Raw genomic sequence first — 16,341 nt, 5'->3', positions numbered from 1 at the left:
ATAGGATATTCCCCTTTTATCTTTTCTTTTCTTTCTTTCTTTCTTTTTTTTTTTTTTTTAAGATTTTATTCATTTATTTATTTGACCCACAGAGAAAGATCACAAGTAGGCAGAGAGAGAGGGGAAAGCAGGCTCCCTGCTGAGAAGAGCCCGATGTGGGGCTCAATCCCAGGACCCTGAGATCATGACCTGAGCCAAAGGCAGAGGCTTTAACCCACTGAGCCACTCAGGCACCCCCTATATACTGTATATACTGTATTCTTAAAGCTAGAGAAAAAAAATTAAAATCCTGAGAAACAGGAAATACATTTATAGGACTGTATTTATTGAGAACAGTCACGTATAAGTGGACTAGCACAGTTCAAACCGTGTTCAAGGGTCAGCTGTGCAGCTGACAGGAAAATGAAGTGGAAGAGGGTCCCAAAGAGATCGGTACGTTTGATTGGCGGTTACATACAGTTGAACAGAGGAAACTCTAGGCTTACTGTGGTCCAGGCACTGTGGTAAAAACTTTGCATGTGTTAATTCTTCTTTTTTTTTTTTAGATGTTTTATTTATCCATTTGACAGAGAGCACAAGCAGGCAGAGAGAGAGGAAGGGAAGCAGGCTCCCTGCTGAGCAGAGAGCCTGATGTGGGACTCGATCCCATGACCCCAGGATCATGACCTGAGCCAAAGGACATGCCCAACCGACTGACTGAGCCACCCAGGCGTCCCGCATGCGTTCTTATATATAAGAGCACATTCTTTCCGTTTTACAGATAAGGACACTGAACCATAGCCAGGTGACTTGCCCAGGGTCATACGGGGGGTGCTGAGGCTCAGATCCTGGCTGGCTGGCTGTAGGCGGAGTCAGATTATCGGAGAGTCAGTCCAGCATATGTAATTTTGATCATAACCTGCTCACAGATCATTTCACACCGTGACCTAGAGTACACGCCCGTGTGAGTGTGGAATCCAGAAGTTGTGTGAAACCGCACGTACCTGTGACACCGCTTTCTCTTATTCCGGCCTGTGTACAGAGTGGTTGCTCGAGGCTGATTCTGCTACCTGCCGCTGGGACGCAGCCTTCCGTCTGCAGAACCGGCCCAGAGCTTTTAACTTCCTGATTTGTAAAAGGGATTCGATTAAATGTGTTGGCACACAAAGCCCTTAGAACCACATCTGCTATGAAGGAAATAATTCTAAATGGAAGCAGCTGCTCTTTCTAGACCACCGGTCTAAGCCAAGTTTATGGTGACCCCTGAATCCCAGGCTGACTTGTGTCCAAAGCCCCGAGAAGCCTGCGAACAGATACTCCAGCAGTGGCAGGGCCGGCACCGAGGGGCTCTTGTGCTCCCAGGGAGTCAGGGTGTGGCCCTCACAAATGGAAAGGCAGGTGGCGAAGAAATGACTGATGGCATCAAATCAAGTGTCAAATTTTAACACAGATTTCTAACCATTAGTTTCCTATGGAACCTCGAGTGCAAATAACAGGGGAGGCACCGTGTGGGGAACCCCTGGTTGTGTGCGCGCTACAGGAAGGTAGCGGGATCAGCTCCGTTCCGCCTGCCCGAGGACTAGTCCATGCAAGAGGCCAACCTGATTGCCTGCTGCCACCACCACATCGGAAGCGTCAGTGTGGCCACAGCAAGGAGTGGAGGAAACCGGGGCGGCCTGAGCTACCGCCGACTTGCCTCAGCAGCCAGGCCTCTGCCTTCTATCCCCTGCCCAGGAGGGGCTTTGCCCAAATGGCCAAGACAGCAGAGGCCAGTGGAGGAGACCTGGCACAACACCCATTTCTTTCCAAATTTTGTTATAGCCATTACAACTATAACAACCGTATCTTTATTTAAGTGTATATATATAAATAAAATACATAGTTTATATATAATAAACCCATATGTTGGAGGCCACGGCACCGTTGGAGTCAAGGACCAAACCAGGCCCTGACTTGTGTCTCCTTCAAAGTCCGGACACCTTGACAAGGTTAAGGATGGAAAAGTTGAGTGCACTGAGAAAGGGTCTGTGCTGTGTCGTGCGCTCGCCTACGTGACTTCCCACACACTCTCCCTGCAGTAGGGAACAAAGTGGCCAGGGTCCTGAGTTCTTAGCCCTTGTTGTTCTGTCCCTCCCAAGATCCACTCCCTGGTTGATTGTCTTGCTAATGGCTTTAGCCGAAACTACCTGGCATCACGCGGTTTGCTTGTAGTTCATGTAAACTTGGTCATCTGACTACGTACTGATGTAATGCTCTTTCTATTCTGGTCTGCCTTATAAGTGCTTGTAAGATGTGGAGTGAATTTGGCACTGTCGGACATCACCTTCAGTGTCCCTCCTGCCATCATCTCTTTGTCTCGTAACTTTTTTCCTCATCCTCTTAGCCCCCAGGGTTGCCCTGGTCGATTCGTCTCGTGCTGGCCGCGACACCCACAGCGCATACTACTGCTGTTGGAAACAGGTCCTGAGTCTTGGCTACGTGAACCTAGGGGAGTCATCCCTGGGGAATCCTAGTCAGTAACTGACGGTGAAGGGACTTGGACCAGAATATCCTTAAAGATTCCTTCTGCACTAACATTTTATGAGCCTTGGAGAACTATATAACCCACACATCAGGTCCAATGGTCACGGCCCCTGGTAAAATTTCAAAACTAGTAAGATAGAGTGCTTTATAATAAAATTTTATCACGGTAACCAAAAGCATTCATCTTCTGGACTAAATTTTAAGGAAAACCTTGTGGAGTAATAAATTCTTAAAAAATAAGGCCCCAATCATGTATGAACTTTATTTAAAAAAGAGTTTCTTTAAAAAAAAGCTTGTATAATGTATTACAGAATTATATTTTTTACATGAGAAATCTATAGTTCAGAGAAAATTCTTGCCTCCACAGAACTTGATGATTAGTTGGAGGGGCATGAAGGCCAGAAACCAGGTGCCTCAAATCATGTGCCATCCTGAAGACTTTTCTGTTTCTTCCTATAGTTCTTGGACATAAGGTTTCCTGGTGAAGCTTGAAAATGGTTTACTTCTTGGGGTGCCTGGGTGGCTCAAATGGTTAAGCGGATGCCTTTGGCTCAGGTCATGATCCCAAGGTCCTGGGATCGAGCTCTGAATCGGTTTCCTTGCTCAGCTGGGAGCCTGCTTCTCTCTCTCCCTCTGCTTCCTGCTTTACCTACTTGTGCTCTATCAAATAAATAAAATCTAAAATAAGATGAAATGGTTTACTTCTCTTCTGGTAACAGACCAGTTACCTGACATAGCTTGAAGTTATTCTAGGTGCTTTCAAACTCGAGGTCATGAAAGCACATGCACAAAATCAACTCACTGGGGTAACCAGCATTGTTTAAAAAAAAAAAAAGTGTAAAACACAATGCAGTTTCAAATCTATCTATCTATCTATCTATATCTGTGTACATTCTGTGTTCCCACAGAAAATGTATTGGAAATTTGTGTCCAAAAAAAAAAAAAATTGAAAGACCATTTTCAGGGGAACTTCTCCAGTTAGACTCTCTCTCTCTCTTTTTTTTTAAGATTTTACTTATTTGACAGAGACAGTGAGAGAGGGTAACACAGGTTGGGGAGGTGGGAGAGGCAGAGGGGTGCTTCCTGCTGAGCAGGGAGCAGGAAGCAGGCCTTGATCCTACAGGACCTGAGCTGAAGGCAGAGGCTAACGGAGCCACCCAGGGGCCCCTCCAGACTAGACTCTGAACTTTAATGACTCAGTTACTGCACACACTTCAACAGAGCCACTGCAGGGGAGCAGTCAGGTCCCAGTGTCCAACACTGGACAGAGGCTGTCCCCACCACGGGAGTACAGCTGGTACCAGGTAGCAGGTGTTTACCTGGAACAATTGCTACAAATAAGTTTTCATACAAGTAACTTCTACCCACCCAGCCATAACTGACATGAAACAAAAGGCACATTTCTCAGTCTCTGTATTGCCTGGAAGAACTGTCAGAACCAGTGTGATAGTAATAGAAAAAGAATCTTGATAAAGACTTCTCCATGCAGTCAATCTTTATTATAGCAGTATTCGCATATTCACATCAAGTACATAGAACTTTTTGCCTTTTATATAATACAGAGTTTTTAAATAACTTTACACAGAAATAAATCTCTTCAATCTGAATTTGTTTTTTTTTTTAAATTCTCCATGCTTTCTATCCAAACTGAACAATATTTTCCATTGTACAAATTTACATGAGAAAAACTCCAAAGTACAAATGAAGGGACCTGAGCAGGAAAGAACCAAAGTATCAAGAAGTGGGTATGGGGAATTAAAAAAAAAAAAAAAAGATTCAAGCAAACATTGAGGATTAAGGGACAACAGGGAGACATCATCCATTTGACTGAAAATAAATGTCTTTTTTTTATGAATTGAAAAATAAGCTTTAAAAATAGTTACTCCATTGTAATTTTTGCAAAGCAGGTATAAAGAGGTCTCTGGACAATTTAAAAGTCCCCATTTTTTTTTTTCACTGGGCACACCCCAGACTCCATGAGAACCTTTTCAATGCTTGAGTGGAACTGAAGTGGACTAAACCCAAACCTTTGGCAGCAAGAGAGAGAGGAATGTGTATGCGAATCGCCGTTAGGTTTGGAGTGGGAAACCAGGAGCCATTAATTCACTGCGGTTAAACACAAAGGATTTCCCTTTCAAGAGTTGTCCTCAAACCAAGAAGTAAATGAAAAGGGGGGTGTTTTCCTTTTTCTTGGTTTAAACCAAAGAGCAATCCTAAATACTGAACCAGGATTCAAAGGGACACAGGTTGAGGAACGGTCAAATTTCAATCCCCGATCAGCTGTGTGCTCCTAAGAAGGCCACTGCTGAGGGAGGAAAGGGTCAGAGGGTACAATCAACAAATGAGCTCACCACAAAAACATACCACTGTGATAAGAGTCCATCACGAAGGCCAAATCAAGACCATAACCTGGGGCATGGCCAAAGGAAGAGCAGAGGAGCCAATGAACGCGTTTCCAAATGAAAGAGGGAAAGGGGAGAGCACACACACAGACACAGACACCCACACACGCGCACTCCATATGTAAACTAATACAACATGAAGATAAATAAGACATAAAGCTTAGCCACTTATGTCGGTAATTAACATGATAAAAAGGCATTATATGTTTACATAGCTGGTTTTAATCAGCTATGGAACATATACAAATGTATTAGGAAGGAATTTTTTTTTTTTAACTGTTCACAGCTTAGAATAAAAAGCACACTTATTGCACTCTTACATTTTATTTCAGATAATTATAGTTTATTTCCCACTGTCACATCAATTTCCCCCTAGCCCCAGACTTCCGCCCACACCCTCCCACCTCCCATTTTGGTCCACTTTCTCTACATTTGTGCCTACTCTGTGAGCTTTGTTGCTTACGCTAGTCTGAAGTTTCTTCCACCAAGATACATGTGGGTTAAAAAAAGGCTTAACACACAAATGCAACACAGAATACTTTTCAACACAAAACTTGTACTAAGCAACTTACAATCCCCCATCCCCACCCCTGTAAACGGAGCCCTTCCCTGCTGCATCTCTTTAGCCAACTTCCTTCCCAGTTCCCTGCACACCGTGAGGACAGCTACACACCGTGAGGACAGCTAGCTGATCAGGAGTGCGGGACAGGGAGCTCAGCCTGCCTGAGACCAGCAGATGGTTCGCACAAGTCTTGTTTTTGATACTAACACAAATAAACAGATTATAGTTGTTTGCCAAGAGTACATCAATCTACAGAATTCTTAAAAAACAAACTCCTCAAACTCAAACTCAAACACACACACACACACACACACACAAAGATACACTGGCTGTGTCCTCACACACAACTGGTTATATCACTGTAATTAGTCAAAACAGAATTTTGTTAAATAAAATTATATATTTTAATAAAATTAAACATTTTAATAAAACTAATTTAGTAATTAATAAAACTAACAGTTGGGTAAAGGGAGTCAAAGGGTAAAAAAATTAAATTAAAAAAGGACTAAAAATTAACAGCTTGAGTTGTGGATGTTGAAATAAAAGATCTACATAATCACTTTGAGGTGAGGACGAACCATCCATATGCACGTTAAAGCACTGTTAACCTTACTTTCTAAGATTTAAGATCTTAAGATAAAAATCTTAAGATTTTAAAATTTTAAGACTTAACGATTCTGTCCTCCTTTACCTTAAAAATCCTGATAGAAACCATTAATTACCCTTTCCACCACTGGCAAAATTTAGGACTAAATTTCAACTTCATTGTCTTTGCCTGAACAGAAGTGAAAATAAGCTATCTGAAAACAACAAAGAGCTTACTCTCTAGTGTGCTGATAAAACAAAAATCTTACCAGTGTTTTCAATTCTACCAGAGCTAGCAATACACTGGCCCCTTCATGAATTCTCCTCTGGCCAATATATGAATCAGGCAGAGATGCTGCTGTCCTCCTAGGGTGTGCACCAACCTATGGGCGTCAGCAATACAACGCAGAAAAACATGTAGAGAACTTGCTGAAGACAGTACCCTGCCCTTCCCTGGGGTGGCAAGAAATGCCAACGAGATACAAAAAGCACACCATGGAGTGTGTTCAGGTCACACCCACCAGCCACGTCATTAACATTCCAATGCCCCACCCCCAAAGGGGCCCCAGAGACCACATCTGGTCTCCAGAGCACCCTGAACCAGCATTAGCAGGACAGCCCCACTTATTTTGTAAACACGTCCTGGGAGGCAAGTTTACATTTTAGACTCTGAAAAAAATCAGTTGAGTTTCGCAGCAGTACTCTTGATAAAATCCAATTCTGTCCTCTACATTAGTTTCTTCCTTCTCACTCTTTAAGAAGTATTTGCTGCCCAGCATATGGTACTTCTGACCCCCCAAACTACAGCAATTCTTTAAAATGTCTGTCAAACATTTCTATTATATAAAAATTCCATGCTTTGAAGAACCTATTGGAGTAGAAAAAGTTTCTCTAGAAATGTCACTGAACTGTAATTTTCAACCTAGTTGCTCTATGTGATAAATATATCTGACTCTACTAGGGATTGTGTGCTTTAAAAAAATAATTTTGTTCACTGAAAATTTACTTGTGTGTTTTCTCATTTTTTTTAAATGTAATTTTGGCTATAATACCCTTTAGTGCATTTGTCTCTGCAGTCTAAATTGCACTCTAAAAAATATTAACACAGCTGAGTTGGACCAGAGTGGCTGCTCTCTTTGCAAATCACTGATTTCTGCTAAAATTTAAGCTTTTTTTTTAAATTTTTTTTTTATTGCATGTTGAAGGCACAGTAAAGATCATTTGGCAAATTGTCAAGGTATTCTTCTAGAGCCTCGCCTATACATGTCAATGTCTGACCTGTAAGCGATTTGCTGTTTACGCTCACAGTAAACTTTCCATGTCAGGTTACTTTTTCTGTTTGTTTTTTTAAAATAGCCTAATGGTTGTAATTCGCTAGTCCCAAGGTGCAGATTTTCTAGCGCTAATAATGCCAACTTGGACAAAGAAGAGAATCACGTGCCATCATCCTACCCTCTTAGCTGGGCAGGCTCTCGATGGGAGTGTCTGTGCACGTGATGGAGCTACAACTAACTCATCAGGAAGATGGTCCTGCCAAGCCTACTGAAGACTAAAATTCTATCACTGTTAGTGAACTGTTACCGTAACTACTTAATTTCATGCAGCTGACTTAAGGTGAAGATTCTGAAACGTACCCCAAACCAGATGCTGGCACCACTTGCAACAACATTCAGAAACTCAGAGCTACCTACTTCGGCACTACTGCTGAAATGCATGATGCCCTTTAAGACAAAATAAGAGGGCTCAAGTACAAGTACACATCAAAGATAACATCTTAAATCCTCTTCATGTTCTAGTGCTCCTGACTTTTCATATTTTAAAATAATTAACTATTCATTACCTCATTCTGAGGAGGTAGTATTTTGAAGAGGTCACCTGAACCCTGCAATGTGCTTCCAACTAAAGCCAGATGGGGTTGGCACAAGGCTGGGGAGCGAGCGCACAGGAGGGGTAGGTGAGGTCCTGGGAGCGGGGGCAGCAGCTCCAGCACCGGCTGCGGACCGAAAGAGAACACCGGGTGCCGAGAGAGCTAGGACCGCACCGGAGGAGAATCTGGGAAGTATTTACAGAGTTTCCGGTGGACAGTGCTGAAGTCCTGATCGCCTCTTTATAACTGTAATGCTCTTCCTCTCCCAATACCAACATACGTATAACATATAACAGGTATGTTATATGGCATTTTATCTTTTAGGCTGCCCCAGTATATCCTACCAGATTGTTAAGTGCAAGCGGGGACTGGATGATCAGAAACCAGAATTGACAGCTAGTCAGAATCTTCTTTTAAGGTGCACAGAAGTACAAATGAGCACACTGGATTTTCTATTCACAATCTCTTTTATAAACTACTTTTTGGTCCATGTTATTTCAGTGGCAAAAGTACTAGACCGTAAACTCTAGTTTGATGACAAAAAAGCCCACTGGGAATACTACGTATTTTGAGACAATCTTTTATGTCTGCTCTCAAATTTTTCAGAAGGCTTTACCTCTTCTTACCCAAAAGAAAATACACTATAGAAGGCACTGCAGCCACTTTAAGGAAAAGACAGGGAACTCCAACCTTACAGGATCATCCGCGAAGCAGCCGCACACTATCTGTACAAATGATTCATAAAGTGCTTTGCACAAACAAGGAGTTCTTCCTTGTACCTTCTAGGAGCTCAAGTCTATCTGTAGTCTAAGCATCAAAAAGTAAGAGGAAACCCCTTGATCATGTCATTGTAAACTAGAGAAAAAACTATTTAATGGAAAAAAGGGATGAGAAATACAAGAATTTTATTTTTATTTTTAAAGGGCTCTATAAAAATCTCCCAAGAAGACCCTGAGCCTGGCTTCTGACTGGGCACAGCTTCATTTGAGACCAAGTCTGCTCCCCCTTTTCAAGTGAGACAGCAACCTAAAGAGGCTGGAAGTGGACAGTGTGTGGCCCTTCTGGCACTATGCCTCCTCCTCACTGGCACCCGTGCGGTCTCCTGCCCCCTCCACCCCGCCCCGGGCGGCCCCGACAGTAGGCGCCAGCTACTCTGCAGGATCCGCCTCCTGCTCAAACCGAGCTCTCTCCGAGCTCTCTCCAATCTCGGCAAGAGGAACACAAAAGCCAGTTGAAAAGCATGTCTGTCTGGGCATGTATTTAAAAAGAAAAATGACGCTTTTAAAAGAGAAGCAGCATTAAGCACACAAGATGCTCTTCAATCAGTACGAATCTTCACAATTTCTGAATTTTGTAAGACGCTGCTCTGCTCTCACGGGACTTCAGAACACACTGGTTTTCAAACTCATTAACTTCAGGGTATTTTCCATTTTACGAGGACAACCTCTCCCAGGGCTTTGGAATTTTCAGTAGGCCTTCCTCTGAATACAGGTATTTTAGCAAAAAGCATGTAATGGCAGTGAGCGTAAGAGGCTGACAGACGGTGGGATCAATTACAATCTGAAATCTTTAACAGCTTCGAATTCCCTGATTTATTTTATGGGCCCTAATTTCTTTACGATCTTGGCTACATAGCTTGGTTGGGCTAAGTACATTTGATTTGATTTACATTCCTAAATCCTGGCAAGAGATGCTAAGCCTCATGATAAGGGAGGTATTTGTCATTAATACGTCCAGAGTCACTTTGTCGCTACTGCAATTTATGCCACCCTTTAGTCAAGGCCAAAGGAAGCTACGACTGGGTTCTATCTTCCACTTAGGCAAAAATAAAGAATGATGTTTCTAATACCAGAGCAACTCTTTCTATAGAAACAACTGATGTTAGGCTTCACGCACCTTCCCTCGGTCCCAATACACCTAAAATTTCTCTATTCTCTACCTGGGGAACTCAGCTGCCAAATTACCCAACCTTTTGAAGACCAGGCTTGGGAAAAAAGGAAGAAGGAGAATGAATGGAGACACCACCATTTTTATTTTAGGTTGCACGTTCTAGATAAGAGACTGGAAAGAGGATGGAGGATGGAGTGTAGAGGAAGTTGGAGGAAAACACGAGATATTAGCAAAGATGTTAGTGTGGATCCAGCAAGTACCATTAATTTAAAAATTATAAATATCTGTCATTATGCTAAGACTCCCCATATTTAGGTAGAGAAAAGGATAATGATCTTTCTTTAAAAGTTGTTTATATAACAAAAATACAATTTTCCAGGATATATAATTCTGGTGGGAAGTATTCTTTTATTCCAATTCAATTAAATCTGAAAATTATTTTCTTTTTAATAAAAATATAATAGAAGAAAACTCAGAAATTAAGACTTGTACCTTACATTTAAATTACATAAATGTCTCACACATTCAAAACTGTTATCAAGCAGTTTTGTAGGCTCTGAATCAGATACTGCCATGGCATTTTGTGCCCTGGACAAAGTAGCCACGTAAGTACTTGATGACTGGAAGAGCTTAGGAGGAAGATATCAACTGTATTTTCCTGAGAACTTGCTACACTGTGGAGGAAAAAAAAAAATCCCCACCACTTGTCTTCATTGCTGGACCCAGTGAGAAAGGCAGGCAATGTGTGCCAGCACTTTCCAGCCTGCTTGGTTAGGCAGACACCCTCAGTGAGCAAGGAGACAAAGACCAGAAACCCAGTAGGTCAGGAAAAAGATGCAGCATTCCCTTTTCCTCTACACCAAATCGTATCTCCTCCTTGCCTCTCATTCTCCATTTAAATAAAAGAGCTTCACTTGATAGAAATTGGTCAAAGACTGGGCATGCACCACACAGAAAGGCCATGCTGCATTTTTGTTCCATCCCTCAGAAATGAACCGGTGGTGACTAGGGAAAAGAGCTCCACGACAAAATCCCAGAACAGGAAAGAGAACGATGCTTGGCGATTACAGCTGCCCCGTCAGGTGACCAGCCACGCACTGATCTGGCGGTTAGAAGGGCAGAGCTGACTGGCAGGCTCTCCACAGCCAATCTCCCAAGCTGTAGCAGCAGTTTCTTTCCATCATGCCTGACCGTCAAAAGGTCAGAACTCAGGCTCTCTCCTCTTCCTTCCTGGGAGTGGGCAGACTTGTATGCACGTGGTATTTGTGTTGAAGAAGAAACACTGGCAGCAGAGAATTCTGGTTCCTAAAACATTCTTCCCTCTTTTGGTGGATGGGAAATTCCATTCTGTTCCACACCAGCTTATGCATTGAAAATTCTGTATCTTTAAAAAAAGATTTGAGGAACAGAACTGTGTTTTGATGTTAACAAATTGTACGAACACAAGACTTAAGAAATAAGAGGAGATGTTGCCATGATGGTGTGGCTACTTGAAGGCTGCAAATTCTCCTGTAGAGGGAGGACAAGAGCTAATTTTAAAAAAGTTATCTCAAATAACCTAGAGACCTAGACAAGCCTCACTGAAACCTCACTGAAAGGTGACTCGCTATTACAAATCTAGTGACACCATCACTAATTTAAAAGCAAAAATGGCTGAAATACATAATTTATAATATGTAGAATATGCTTCGGTTCTATCAATTAAATATCGAGTCTGCAGGTAATTTCCCAGTTGGATTTTACATGCTATGCTGAAAACTATTCCAATGAACAAAATTTCTCAAAAACAGATTATAAAATAGTAAGGTTGATTTGAATACTTTCCCCCCAGTTATCAACTCATTTCCATTATTATAATGCCACTAACAGAAAGGAAGAAGCAGGAATTATCCCCTATTTGCAGAAGATAAAATTAAGAGGTCAAATGATTTGTCCACATCACACATTTGATTGAAGGAAAGAAAATCTAGACTATCCATTTTCTAGTTCATTTCCCCTTTCAGACCACCAAACAATTACATGGGGGTATGTGTCATTGAACTTTCCTAAATTTGAGGGCTTTGTGCCATTATGTTTCACCCAGCATTTTGTTCACATCTTCTACTTGTGACTATGGGCTGGTTCCTTCCCTTACATGCACTCCAGGGCACAAAATTTCTGAGGGTTGGTTTGTAACCGACAACTATCAGAATATAGCCGGCCTGAACATTCATCTTCCGTAATAAGAGTCTGTGATGTGGGTCCAGTCACTGATGCGAACAGACTTTCATCTAGGAGTGACCTGTCCACTCTCTGCCAGTGGAGTCCAACTGACTACTAGAGGACACTGGTGTGTCCCAACAAACAACAGATTGCTAATGACGGGCTGACTGAACCCTCAGATCGCAGGCTGATTATCTTAGTAACTATCTGAACGCCTGCTACCTGCCAGGTGCCTCACTGCATGCTTTATATATGTTTGCATCTAAGCCTCATCGTAACCGTAAGGCAGGTACTATTACTTCTCTCAACTTATGGAGGAGCAAGCTGGGGGTTTAGAATATGAGGTAATTTGCCTGATATCTCACAGCTAGAAAATGGCACTTCATTAAAATGCAAGTTCAGGGTTGGGGGGGTCCTCAACAATGAATACACCCCTAAATAATTTTCAGTAATAACCCATTTGTTTTCCCATTCTGGATATTACTACTAACTGGACTGCAGATAGTGATACTATCTCTTTCTAGCTAAAGCATTCCTTCTACGAAGCAAGTAACCATGGTATTGTGAGTCAAAAGATCAAAGAAGGGTAAAAGAATTATTCTCATATTTAAAAATTAAAAGGACTGTGAAGGGAGTATAGCATTGATGGAAAAAACATAGCCACATTACTAAGACCTCGGAGAGCCAAACATGAAGCACAAAATCACAGACGGTTATTATGTTAACAAAGACTCTAGAAATCTATAAACATTTATACTACCTTTGCTTATGGTTTGAAGGTTGCTATTTTTTCCACTATTTTAATACATTTCTTTAGAGCAATTTTCAACATTCTAATTAGCAATCACTGAATCTTGCAGAATCTAAATCTCATTAAAGGAAGCCAATGTGAAAATAGGATTTACTGAGAAATCTTTATTTTAAAAAACAGCTATTCTGTTAAGTGAGAATATCAAAATCTTAATAATCTATTAACTGAGAATATCAAAAGTGATAAAATTCTATGTTAAATCGTATATACCACATGAAAAAATAACTTTAAAAAATCTTCAGATGTTCTCCACTAGTTATGATAATTAGACACTCCTCACTTTGTTGTAGTGTTCTATTCTACAAACTTAAATGTTAGCCTTAAAAAAAAAAAAATCACAAAACAACCTCCCAAAGTATGAACTCTTACCAAGAAACCCCAAATCAGTCACCAATGAAGCCAACCCTGAAGATCACCCTACCATTGTCTACTGCTTCTAAAGGAAAGCAGTTTTTACTTCCTAAACAGACTGAAGGTCCAGAAATAAAAAAAGACAAAAAGAACTCAAAAGCTTACAGATCAATAAAATTAAAAACTCTTTCTATATATGTCCCTGAAATAATGGAGAAATTTAAGTAAAGATGGGGATAACAGGAAATGGATCTGCTTTTGGGGAAAAAAGCATATTCCTTCTTCCATATCTGAAAATTATCTATTATCATGCTACCTCCTATCCAATTTTATTTGAGGTAAGAATTATTTGAGGTGGAATATCCAGAACACTACGTGACTTTGGAAATCTCGGTATTACTAATTTAATTACTGCCTGAAAAATCAAAGGCCAAGATGAAACTTTTTTTTTTACTTGCCTCGTTGAGAATAACCTAAGTCCTACTTATTTATTTATTTATTTATTTATTTGACAGAGAGAGAGAGAGAGAGAGATCACAAGTAGGCAGAGAGGCAGGCAGAGAGAGAGGAGGAAGCAGGCTCCCCGCTGAGCAGAGAGCCCAATGTGGGGCTCGATCCCAGAACCCTGAGATCATGACCTGAGCCGAAGGCAGCGGCTTAACCCACTGAGCCACCCAGGCGCCCCCTAAGTTCTACTTTTCATGTGACTTTATTTAAGATTAAGGTAGAGGACACGTGGGAAGGGCCTGTGATTTTAGGTACCTCAAATATCAAGATCTGTTTATTTGAAAGCTAAGGATTTTAAGATACTACATAACTATCTTTTATTCCCAGATTGAACGTATTTCAGTGGCTGTTAATACATATAATTTGCTATATACTTCTTAAAGATAAAATATGCTATGAAAAATTGATTTGCACAGAAATCAACCACCATTTTAGATGTGGGGGGCAGTATAATCAATTTTTTCAGGAAGTTTCAAAAATATGATAAACATTCTGGCACAGACACACTGGATTTGTTAAATTCTTAAGAGAAATTACCGTAGGAGAGATGAAATATTGAGTAAAATTTAAAAAGTGCTCTAGAAATGCTTAATAATTCTCAATCTAATAAGACTGTAACTGACAAAATGTTTTAGTCATGAAGTACCCATTTCATAATATTAAAAAAAAAAAGCAGCCCATTTCCTTAAATTGAGTGACTCACCTGAGACAGCCATTTAAGCTGCTGTGTTAAATGGTCACTATTTAAAGAGGAAAACTTAACTAATGTTTTAGTATGCCAATGACTAGTACAATATTTAATATCTGAAAATAAAAAACCTAAAGCATTTGATTAAATGCTGTGATTCCAAACTACTTAAAGTCAAGAAGAAAAATCGTAGTCCTCATCACTGACCAGTAAAAATTCTAAAATGTAAAACAAATTTTACAAAAAGGATTCCTGCTGAAAAAGGAAATCAACTTTAATAAAAATATCTGGGGGGCTGACGTTTTAGCAGTAAAAGCGGTCAGTCACAAGAGAATGAATGTCCTTCTGTTTCAATTATCTAGTTAGAGAGGTTAACTCTACATACAGTTAGAAAATATTTTTCTTTATTTGAAGAATGTATCTAAAATGCAGTATAAAAAAACAACAGAAAGGGAGACTACCATACGTCTTCTACTGTTCCCTCCTTCAACACATCCGCGCTACCTAAACATCTCGCTCTGCCAGACTGTTCATGTTCTTCCACCAACACTTCCAGTGGGCCCAGTTTGGCCAGGAAACTACTAGGTGATCCTCTGGAGGCACACTGGAACATGTGAGATGGCATACATGACTTTCTGAGCAGTTCTAAGAGCTCAGCAATGCCCTCTGGCAAAGGAGAAGGAAAGGAGTCAAATGCAGATAGTGGGGGGCTGGCCAGTGGTCAGTGTGGGGAGTTGTTGAGGGGGGGCGAGAAAGAGGAGTAAGCACAGAAAGGACAATCTGAGTGAAACGAGTACAGTGGGGAACTGCACTAGAGTTGTATCAAGAAAAAGATCCTTTGACTCTTGCGCCTTAAAATGCCCAAACCTTTCGGCATTCCACAGACCAATGTAAGAACTCTATTAGCTACACGCTTGCTATTCAGTTTGTGATAAATAAAACCCTATTTAGTAATTAATAATAATCCTATCTTTAATATCACTAGAGGATTTAGAAATTCAGCACTTTAATGTTTTCCAATATGTTCCATTCTTTCATGCCTTTCTCAATTTTTTTTTTGAAAACACGAGAGGGGTTCTTTTCCATTACTCTTGCCTAATTAAAAGGCGTGAATCAATTCTGCAGAAGATGAATGGCATTACTTACTTCAAACTACTCAAATGAGGGGCGTAAAGTATGCCATGCTTCCTACTGAGAAGTTTTCTTGGATGAAATCTCATCCATTCCAATTAATAAAGTATTTTAGAAATTTACCTATGGCACTTAAAAACTAAATTATCATTAAGGTCTTCCCAACTTTCTTCTTTATTGGCTCAAAGGATGGTATTTACACAGATGTCTATGTGGCTAAATAACCCCAAACTGTCAGTTATATTTAAAAACCACCACAGTTCCAAACTGAGTGAAAATGTATCTAAGAGGCTGGGCTTTTGCTACTGACTTTGAAGTGGAGATGGTCATCTCTTTGACGAGATGACACTGATACTGCTTCTTTCATTTCTGATTCCCAGTAAGATTCTGGCTCACAGTAAGAATACACTGACTGCCCCAGTACAATCATCTTCTACACAAGAAAATTTAAGTATTAGAAAGCACTACCAAATATTTCATACTGTGGGCTACAAAAACAGAAACAAAACCAGAAAAAAAAAATAGCCTTTACTCCTAATAAGAACAGAAGGAGCACAGAAATTTTATGACACATGGATAACATGATTGTTAAAAGAGGCATCATGAGAGGTAAGTATAATTTAAAGTAATAATAATTTTTAAGAAGTCCATTACCTGGTTATTTGGCAACTAAAGACATCTAAACAGACAAAGCCAAAACTACTCACAGAATTCTGTGACGCTTTTGTAGGGGAGGAGGAAATAATGCATTTGTAAGAAATTCAACTTCTATGTGTGTAAGATATCCTTGATATATGGGGAAGTATTATTTACAAGGAACTTTGACTTTTAACATTTGCCCAC

At 40.6% G+C, this 16,341-nt stretch overlaps 1 protein-coding gene across 1 annotated transcript in view; it reads right to left on the bottom strand.

Annotated features, from left to right (window-relative positions):
* Nucleotides 1–11,200: 11,200 nt before the first annotated feature.
* The window catches only part of BRAF (B-Raf proto-oncogene, serine/threonine kinase), a 180,476-nt gene continuing 175,335 nt past the window's right edge, over nt 11,201–16,341 (bottom strand). Inside the window, exon 19 of the mRNA XM_059396263.1 lies at nt 11,201–11,317. Within this exon, the coding sequence (XP_059252246.1) occupies nt 11,295–11,317 (23 nt within the window). The 3' untranslated portion in view covers nt 11,201–11,294. The remainder of the gene's footprint in view (nt 11,318–16,341) is intronic.

Source organism: Mustela nigripes, chromosome 4 (genome assembly GCF_022355385.1).
Source record: "Mustela nigripes isolate SB6536 chromosome 4, MUSNIG.SB6536, whole genome shotgun sequence".
In the NCBI taxonomy this organism is placed as follows: Eukaryota; Metazoa; Chordata; class Mammalia; order Carnivora; family Mustelidae; genus Mustela; species Mustela nigripes.
This window is presented reverse-complemented; position numbering and strand designations above follow the sequence as displayed.